We start from the raw sequence: 9,960 nt of genomic DNA on the forward strand, positions 1-9,960 counted from the left end.
CCCAGGGGGATAGCTTGAGGCTCCGTCTCAAAAAAAAAAAAAAAAAATTCCTTCCGTGGGCTTAATCAGCACTTTCCCATCCTATATAGTGTGGGCAGCCTGCAGGGCTGTGGGAGCCCGTCCTTCCCACCAGCCTGGGACAGTGTCCTCCTGACTCACTCAACCCCAGCGCAGCCCTGTAGGCCTGACTGCTGGCCAGGGTTTGTCTGTTGGCATGAGACACGGGGGGAGGGCTTATGGGGACCCCCAGTCAGGCCCTCCAGTGGGTGCTCCCGGGTGGTCTCCATGCAGCAACTCTGAGCCTGGTGGGAAGGGCAGGACTACCTCTGTCTGTCACATCTGGGCTGATAAGCAGGTGGCCGGCAGCGCATTTGGGCTGGGCCAAGGCTAGTCAGCTCTGAGGCCTCGGAGGTGCAGACAGTTTTCCTGAAAACCCAGGCTCACGTGCCCCAAGCTTTGTGTGCCCCTAGCAAACTCCCCTGGACGTGGGCTGGCAGGCCCAGGGGACACCATTTCAGGTATAAGCTTCAGAGCAGACAGTCTGGGGGCACCAGCCAGTGCCTAAGGAGACTCCACCTGGTGTGGGTCCTGTTCTCCTGACCCCTGCTGCCACCTCACAGGGCACGACACTTGGGGACAGCTGAGCTATCAGCACTGTGGCTTGGTGGCCTTTCATGCCACCTAGTAATCAATCCCTGTTGTCATCCCTGAGGTCAGGGCCCTTGGTGACCCAGAGGAAGGACTGTCAATTCCCAGGTTGCAACCTGCATGGGGACTGCAGTGAGGGTAGATTGGGGACTCATCAGGGGAGGTTAATAGCCAGGTAGGGTCCTCGTGTACCTCTGCTCAGTGTTCTCATGAGGACCTTCACCTCTGAGTCTCAGAGTCATTTCTCATCTAAAATGCAGCCATGGCTCAGCGCCTGTGGCTCAAGCGGCTAAGGCGCCAGCCACATACACCTAAGGTGGCGGGTTCGAATCCAGCTCAGGCCTGCCAAACAACAATGATGGCTGCAACCAAAAAATAGCCAGGTGTTGTGGTGGGTGCCTGTGGTCCTAGCTACTTGGGAGGCTGAGGCAGGAGACTCACTTGAGCCCAGGAGTTGGAGGTTGCTGTGAGCTGTGATGCCACGGCACTCTACCCAGGGGGACAGCTTGAGGCTCTGTCTCAAAAAAAAAATAAATAAATGCAGCCATCACTGGTACTGTATTATCACTGTTGTTGACAGGCCAGCCCTGAGTCTCCCAGCCTTGAGCCTAGGCTGCACACAAGGGCCTTGCAGCAGTCCGGACAGGGCTTTGGGGTCCAAGGAGGTGTGGCTGGGTATGGTATGAGGGGCTCAGAGAACTCATCCTGGGGCAGGGGGTAGGAAGCAGGCTGGCCTCAGAAGGTGGGGACAATGTGCGCAGGGCTTGGAGTGTTCTGGAATGGGCCTAGCCAGAGAGACAGCTGGAGTCGAGCTGGGCTTGGAAGACATCAAGGCCAGAGCAGTGGGGCCCAGTGAGGCTCTGGAGCAGGGAGGGCCAGCATGGGTAGCACAAGAGGTCCAGGAAGAAGGCAACCCTTGACTCTCAGTGGCCTGCCTGGGGAATCCCGCTGAAGAGGGAGGCAACCTCCCCTGGCTGGTCCCGGGACACTAATGTCAGAGAAGGAAAAGTGCTTTTCAGATAGGCCCTCTGGTGTGACCGCCCACAGGCCACAAGGGGGGAATCCATCTCAGTGTTTACAGAGCCCGCCTGTGTGCGTGTGTGAGCATGCGTGTGTGTGCACATTCAAGTGAGTGAGGGCGGGTGCTGTCACCCAGGGTCCTATTTAAGCCTCGGGCCAACGCCGCGGGTCCTGGCATTGAGGTGGCAGTGGGTTTCTTGGCGTCCTGCCCAAGTTGCGCCCTGCGTAGCTCCTGGTGCTGTCGTGGAGGGAGCCTGTGGCCAGCGTGAGTGTGGGGCCCTTGTTGTCTCTGATAGGTGGGGCTGCAAAGCTGAGGTGGGTGGACTAGACTAGGGTCTATTTCCCCCCTGCACAGAGACACAGAGCTTTCACTCTGTGAAAGGAAGGAGAAGAAGTGGGGCTCACAGAAGGAACCCTGAGACCTTCTGGAAGGACAGAGCCAGGGTTTAGGACAGGAAGAGAAGTCAGCTTGGAGCAGGGGGGAAGGAGACCCAAGCCCCCCCCCCCGAGTGTGTCCTGAGGGTCAGGGTCCTGCTCTTTAGGGGCCTCAGGGGGCCTGGTGCTGTCTGGAGCCTCGCCCTGTACTGGCATTGAGCTGAGGACTTTGCCCCAGGGGTCTTAGGCCCCCAGCTGCACACAGAGGAGGGCATTAGCGTGGCCAGGCCTTAGACCTGGAGAGGGGCTCTGCTGTGGTACTGGGGACATGGCTATGCAGGCTGGGGCTGGGAGAGACCACAGGGCACTTTCCAGGTCACTCAGCCCTGGGAGATGCACTCCAGACCCCGTGGTCCTGCCTGTCCCTTTCCAGGAGGGGCCTTGCCCAGCTTTCTGGCTCCACCTGCTGGAGTCCAGCTCAGGCCAGATTCAGGGGCTAGGGGCTTAGAACCACAATTGTCCCCTGAAACAGGCTATGCTGAGTTCACCCCACCCCTGGCTGCACCTGGGGCTGCCCACAGCTACTCTAGCCACTGTGGCCCTAAGAGCCAGGGGCAGTTCCCCCTGGGCCTCCCGGGGGGTACCTGTATGGCCCTATGCAGACTGCAGGGTCCTTGAGCCCAAGCCCACGAGCACATGGCCCTCGGCATCCACTTTCCCCTCCCTCTTGGCCTCACCATGGAAAGGCTGCAATTCTCCCTCCCAAGCTTTGGCCTGGGGCCTGCCCCCCAGGGGTGACCTTGGTGCTGCTGCCTGCTGATGTGGCTACCCCCTCCACTCATGTCACTAGCAGCTGGGTCCCTTTTGCCCTCAGAGACATTGCTGCCCAATAGCCTGGGCCCAGTCCTCAAACAGGGTCACCCGTGGGGCCCTCAGTTCCTCCTGTGTGGTCCTGGCAGGCCACATAGCCTGTGCCTTACTGTCCTCTGTGTGACGGACTGGTGGCAGGAAGCTCAGGTGTTGTGTATTTCAGGCTATGTCCAGCACCCAGAAGGTGACATCTGTGCTGGCACGGCTTCTCCTGTTCATTCCTTCCTGGGTTGTATGAGCCCAGCTCTGTGGAGCTCTGAGGCAACTTGCTGTGAGATGGACAGACTGGGGCCAGGCAGAGCCTGTCACCTGCCAACCCTAGCAGGGAGGAATGCTCTACTCTGCCCACCCCCAGATGCCCAGGAGCCCCCGAACTTCTCCCCCAGGGTAGATGTGTAAACTGAGGCCAGGTGGGGGCACTCCTTCCAAGGTCCCTGGCTTGTTGGGCAGACACCAGCAAGTGGGGTGCTACATGCGCAGACACAGGGAGCTCATTGTAGGGGCTGACAGTGGATGTGATGGGGCAGGGGCGCAGGAGGCTCCTGGATAAGATAGGGTTATTCCAGGCTGAGGCTGGGAGGGTGGGTGGCAGCCGGGGGGGGGGCTAGAAGCACGTAGGAAGCAGATAAGGGGAAGGTTTTGGGTGGGTGGGAGCCAAGGGCAGCTATCTTGGGGAAGGCTTGGCCACAGGGACAGTTCAGCATCCTGACTGTGGCTTGGGCTTCCCACCTGCGTGTGGCCGGCACAGTGTCCAGAGGTCCGAGGGGCCAGCTCTGCTGCAGCAGCCCATTCCCTCCGCAGAGCATCCCACGGGCCCCATCTTCGGATGAGGAGGGCTTCTTTGATCTGCTGAGCAGGTTCCAGAGCAGCCGCATGGACGACCAGCGCTGCCCCCTGGACGAGGGGCAAGCCGGGGCTGCTGAGGGCCTAGGGGACAGGACCGGTGAGTGTGCCCTCCTCCCGTGAGGGCGGGACAGGCCAGCAGGGCATGCACCTCCTGCCAGGAAGCTTGTGATCACCCCCAACCCCCACAACCACACCTCCACCTCCACCCCTGCCCCAGAACACACTGGGCCAGGGCACAGAAGCTGCCTCAAAGTTGTAAAGTCCCCAGCCCTGGGGCCAGCCAGCTGAGAAGCTCCCAGGTACCCATTTCCCCAGGGACACAGGGCAGTGGGCTCAGAGGTCAGCTACCAGCCGGTGGCCCCCAGCACAGCCCGCAGGGTGCCCCAGGCCTCGCCCTCTGCCCCTACAGCTCCACCCACGGTGACAGCCTCCCCCCAAACCGAAGAGTTCTTCGACCTCATCGCCAGTTCCCAGAGCCGCCGGCTGGACGACCAGCGGGCCAGTGTGGGCAGCCTGCCTGGGCTGCGCATCACACACAACAACGTAGGGCACCTCCGTGGTGACGGGGACCCGCAGGAGCCCGGGGACGAGTTCTTCAACATGCTCATCAAGTACCAGGTGGGCCTGCCGCCGGGCAGGTAGGGCTCATCCTATCTGTCCAGCCAGCCCCCCTGTGCCTCATAGCCCCTTCATGGGCTGTGGTGGAGGCACCTCAAGGGGCCCCCTGTGTGTGGGCTCCAGTCCCTCTGTTCCCTGCCATGTTTGAGGGATGCCCAGGAGGGTGGAGCCACAGGTTGGTGGTCAGGGCTGGCTCAGCAGTGTCACTGGACGACCACAGGTACTCAGACCTGAAGCCTTCTTTCTGGGAGTCCCCATCTGCTGGCAAGACAAGAGCCCCTCAAAAAGGCAACCCCAAGGCAGCCTCAGGCTGGGCAGCCCCTTACAGCACAGGAGCTCAGAGCTGTGGTTGGGGGTTGCCAGATCCAAAGTTTGTGGCCTCAGAGATCCCCACCCAATGCATAACAGCACCTCCAGATGCGGGTGGGGAAACCTGGGGCTGCTAGACACTGGCAGGGCACAGGCTGGGACCATGTAGCCCTCAATGTGGGCAGCAGAGCCAGGGGAGGGCCCTAGCTGGGGGGCCTCACAGAAGCATCCTCCTCACCAGCCTGGGGGTCTGGTCTCACTGTCACTGCAGGGTCTAGCCACCTGCCATCCAGGGTAGGGCAGAACAACAGGTGGGGACTTCAGGATCACGAGGCATAGTAGGTGGCTTGGGGTGGGGGTGGGGGGCCTGCCCAAGCACAAAGCAAGCAGATTTCCATTCCTACAGCGGGAAGGAAACCACAGCCCTGGGCCAGGCACTCAACAAGCTGCCTCGAGTCCAGCCCCTCCTGAGAAGCCCAGAGCCCCCCATCCACACGCATGCATGCGCCCACAGCTGTGCCGGCTCCTGGCCCTTCTGCTCCAGGCTCTGCAGAGAAGCCCAGATGTCCCCTCAGGCTCCTGGCCTCCATGCCAGGGCAGGCAGAGCCCATAGCCTCAACCACCGACCCAAGGGAGGCCACACTATGGCTCTGTAAGCTGCAGTCCCCAGGCCTGCCAGGGGCAGCCCCAGCTGTGCCAGCATCCAGGGCAGTGCTGAGGAACAGCCATGCTATGTCTGTCCCTGGGGGTGAGCAGGTGTGGGGAGCAAACCAGGGGGACTGCCCCAGCAGCTGCCTCCTGGGTCTGGCTTACCCCACACCCAGAAGGTATCATCGTTCAATTCACCTTGCTGGGCAGCCAGCCTGGCCGCTGGGGAAAGACTGCTCTCAGGGTCAGAGCTCCCAATATATGACCCCAGAGGCAGGTGGCCCTGGAGCTGATTTCCCAGGTGGACACAGCAGCCCATCAGCCATGCAGATTAACTCTCCAGAGTCGTTGGGTGTGAACCCCTTCCCAAGACTACCAACTTTGTGTGTGTCCGCTCAGTCCTCCAGGATTGATGACCAGCGCTGCCCCCCACCTGACGTGCTCCCCCGAGGTCCTACGATGCCAGATGAGGACTTCTTCAGCCTCATCCAGAGGGTGCAGGCCAAGCGCATGGACGAGCAGAGGGTGGACCTTGCCGTGAGCCCGGAGCAGGAGGCGGGTGGGCCACCCGTGACCCCACAGCAGTGCCAGCCTGGTGCCAGCTAAGGCCTCATGCCCACTCCTAGATGCCAGGGGCTCATACTGATCCATGGTGCCCACAGCTCCCCAAGAAGCTGAATCCTCCAGAGCCCACGGCTAAGGGCAGGCACTGTGCCCACGTCCTCCCCACTGCAGCAATGCTGGGTGTACAGTCCATGGCACCTCTTCTCCATGTGGCATGCGCAGGCTGGCAGTGCCCATGGCAGGAGGGCAAGCTCCCATCCTGATGGGCCCAGCCTCACCCCTGCCCCTGCCTGGCCTGGCCTTCTGCATGTTGGCCAGACCCTCCTGTCCTCCCCCCGCACCCACTCCTTGGGCTCATCCTGCCAAAAGTGAAACCCCTGCCATCTCCCTATGCCCCCCGAATTCCAGCAACATGGGCAGTTCTGTCTCCCAAAGCTGGTCTTAGGATGGCCATTCGGCAGACACACTCAGTGCCCTCTGGCCTGGTCCCTGGGGCAGGGCTGCCTGAGCCTGTCCCCTAACTCGGCCCCAGCTGGAGCAAGGGGAGGTTGACAGCCATAGAAAGCCCACCCCAGACCAGGTGGCCCACCCCAGAGGCCCTGGCCCATGTCCTGCACCAGCTAAGGACTCACAAAGACTTGGCTGTCTCTAAGCAGAGGGAAGGATGGGGTGAGAGCCTCAATATTCCTATACTCCATGTCCCAAGGCCAAAATGCAGGCAGGGAGCAGTGTTGAGGATGCTGGCGAGCAAGATCTGTGCCCAGAGCGACTGTCACCAAGTTGGTGGGTCTGCAAAAGCTGGTAGGGGCTTGGCTCCACTCAGCCTTCCAGCCCCCTCCAAAGGAGAACCCTCCTCCATCAGCTGAGGCTGATGACATCACTGCCTCCTCCCTGTGGGGTGTCCAGTCCCCCGAAAACCTGAGTCAAACCACAGGGCACCAAGCTCAGGACCTGAGACTCAGGCAGCCCCCTGCTGACACCTCTGCAGACAGACCCCTCAGAGACAGTGGCTGTGTGCTCCCATCTAGACCCTGCCTCAGCCCACCCTCTGAGCACGCCCAGGGCTGCAGGCAGCCCCTCCAGTGGTTATGCCTGTGGGTCTTGCTCTCTGAGCCTGGACCCCTGCCCTGTGGTATAGCCTGGGAGCCGGGTGGGAGCTCAGGCAGGGGAGAGTGGAGGCATCACTTCCAAAGAGGGCACAGCGTGGACTCCAGGGCACAGGGTCTTCAGAACGTGCCAGCTGCCACATACTTGAATGGACATGCGTATTTATTGTCCACATGTTTGCCATGTGGTCAGGGGGTCCTTTCCAAGAGGTACACTTGTTTTTCTGTTTTTCCCAAAAAATAAAGTCTGCCAAGTGAGTGCTATCTTGGGATTAGGTCTGGAATTTGGCACTTCTGAAAGCCCCAGGGCTGACCTGACTTGGGAGGCTGCACCCTTCAAGGTACCCACACCCATCCAGGTCCATTCCTGAGCAATCCATCAGGATTGGGAGTGGGGCTGGGCAGAGGAGTGACATGGCCACCCACACCAGGGCAGGAGAGGCCCTGAGCGGCCCCTTACAACCCAGAGGACCCCAGGCATGGCAGGTGCAGACTTGGTGAAAGACCTCTGGGTAGCTTGGCGGCCCCGGGGCTGTCCTGGGCACTGTGTGTGCTAAGCAGCACCCTCCATAGGACAGCCATGCCAGGCGGTCGGACACCTGCCAGCAAGGCCACCCCAGCCACATATATAGCCATGCCCTGCCTGGAACTCCACCACCTCCCCACCTGCAGAGGGGTTTGGATGCAACCAGCCAGACTCTGGATCCTAATACATTAAGACCACATCTGGGCCATAGATGCTGTCTCCAGGGCTATGTGCAGTGGCTCACACTTGTAATCCAGCTCTGTGGGAGGCCGAGGCTGGTAGATTGCCTGAACTCACAGGTTCGAGACCAGCCTGAGCCAGAGAGACCCCATCTCTAAAAATAGCCAGGTGTTGTGGTGGGTGCCTGCAGTCCCAGCTACTCAGGAGGCTGAGGCGAGAGAATCACTTGAGCCCCAAAATTAGAGGTTGCTGTGCTATGATGCCATGGCACTCTACTGAGGGCAACAAAGTGAAACTTATCTCCAAAAAAGAAAATAAATGAGATGCTGTCTCCAGGAGCCTCAGTTCCCCCAGGTTCAGGCCAGGCCAATTCAAGCCTATTTTAGACATCTCTATCCTTGGCCTGCTGAGGGTCCCCAGGCCACCAAGACACAACTGAGGACCCCTGAGAAGACAGGAAACCCCAGAAAGAGGGGCAGGTGGGGTCCAGTGGAGAAAAAGGGCCCCCAAAATGAGAGGTGGGGGCACTGGTGACACTAGCAGGTGGGGTGCACTACTCAGAGGCCTGTCTGGCAGGCCGGGAAGGAAGAGGAGACTCCTGGGTGGACCAGCCTTTCTGCAGAGGTCCAAGACCCTGCCTGGCCCATCAGACACAGACATATTGGTTGTTTTTTTGAGACACAGTCTCACTCTGTCACCCTGGTTACAGTGCAGTGGCGTCATCACAGCTCACTGCAAACTCAAACTCTTGGGCTCAAGCAATCATCCCACCTCAGCCTCCCAGAATGCTGAGACTGCAGGTTGAGTCGCTGCCTGTCTATGCACATATATTGCTGATAGCATCAGATAGCAACGTGACAGAGAAGTTGTCCAACCAAAATGCAGGTAGAGGGAGACCCCTGAGGTCTCAGCACATCCCAGGCTGCCTCTTTCCTGAGGGCCTGTGCTTCTGTGAAGGAGATGGCTACCAAGTCAGGGGCAGCCCTGGCCTCACACAAGCTGGGCTCAGCAGAACCAGCCAGTCACAGGCTGGATGGCCAAATGGTGCAGAACAGGTCAGTGCGTTCTGAGCAAGGACAGCTGGGCAGAGTGAAGGGCTGAGTGTGACCCTGCAGGGCGGTAGGTGGGGGACCATACTGGGTGAAGCTGCTATAACCCATTTATTCATCTGCTCTGAGCATGGAGAGGTGGGCACACAGGCAGGGTATAGAGAAAGACAGTGTGGTCTATGTGGTCCAGACACAACAAGGCAGGCACATGATAAGACTCGCGCTAGTGACTACCTGGTGGGAAACTCAGGGTCAGAGCATTGGAGTCAGCCATGCAGCCAAGCCCAGCCCAGCCCCAATGGCTCACAGGAAACTCCAGCAGCCCCATGGCCTCAGGGCCCTCCACAGAGAAGCAGTCTCAGGTGTGCAGCTGGTTCAGCCCTGGGGTGATGACAGCACTCATGGTGCAGAAGGCTCTGGGTGGAAATAATAGAAGGTTGCTTGCTGAGGGGAGGACAGGGGGTAATTGAGTCAAAGCACACACCAGGACAATGCCACAGCCCCCGCCTCCACAACCCAGCGTGAGCCAGTAATCACCAGCTGAAGCCTGCGGGGTTGGCCCATGTGTCAGCTGCCACCCCCACCCTCTCACCACCCTGACAGGCTCTGCTCTGCTGAGCCTGCTAAGGCTCTTGCTGCACCTGACAGGGCTGGTGACTAATGCAGAAGGTCACAGGGCCCAGAACACTGCTGGAAATAAACACACTCCTGCGTCTGCTCACTTTCATAAACAGAAGCATCCTGAGACACAGTCAAACAAGGGTAAGACACAAACCATGAGCGCCAAGGAGGGGCACAGGGATGTTGGCTCCTGACTCAGGACATTCAGCCCCCGGCTCACAGACCCCTCCCAAGCTCCTGAGATGCTACCTGCAGCCACAGTATCCAGTCTAGATAGGACTGAGAGCGGCACTGGCTCATGGCAGGGAAGTCCCCAGTGCTGTGCAGGGGGCAGCAGGGGCCACAGCAGGAGGGCAGAGGCTCAGAGGGGCAGAGTGACCTACCCAAGGCCACATAGCCACAACCCAGTGGGGCTCTGACTCCACATCCAGCCTCCTCACACTTGGACATGGCCCTGCTGTGGGCAAAGGAGAGGCGGTGAGCCAGCAGTATGGCTGCAAAGCCCCACCAAGCAGCGTCAGGGGTTCGTGGCTGTCCTTCTGACTCCAGAAAAAGAAACACCACAGCCACAGGCCACAGC

The 9,960-nt window shown here is 60.0% G+C and overlaps 1 protein-coding gene across 2 annotated transcripts in view; it reads left to right on the top strand.

Moving 5' to 3' along the window:
* Positions 1 to 5,940, top strand: part of GPSM1 (G protein signaling modulator 1) — a 27,817-nt gene extending 21,877 nt beyond the window's left edge. For both annotated transcript variants that reach the window (XM_003794841.1, XM_023516189.1), the window contains 3 exons: positions 3,715 to 3,856; positions 4,169 to 4,377; positions 5,734 to 5,940. In XM_003794841.1, coding sequence (XP_003794889.2) covers positions 3,715 to 3,856; positions 4,169 to 4,377; positions 5,734 to 5,940 — 558 coding nt within the window. The remainder of the gene's footprint in view (positions 1 to 3,714; positions 3,857 to 4,168; positions 4,378 to 5,733) is intronic.
* The last annotated feature ends 4,020 nt before the right edge of the window (positions 5,941 to 9,960 follow it).

Source organism: Otolemur garnettii, unplaced genomic scaffold (assembly GCF_000181295.1).
Source record: "Otolemur garnettii isolate 467f Iridium unplaced genomic scaffold, OtoGar3 scaffold00087, whole genome shotgun sequence".
In the NCBI taxonomy this organism is placed as follows: Eukaryota; Metazoa; Chordata; class Mammalia; order Primates; family Galagidae; genus Otolemur; species Otolemur garnettii.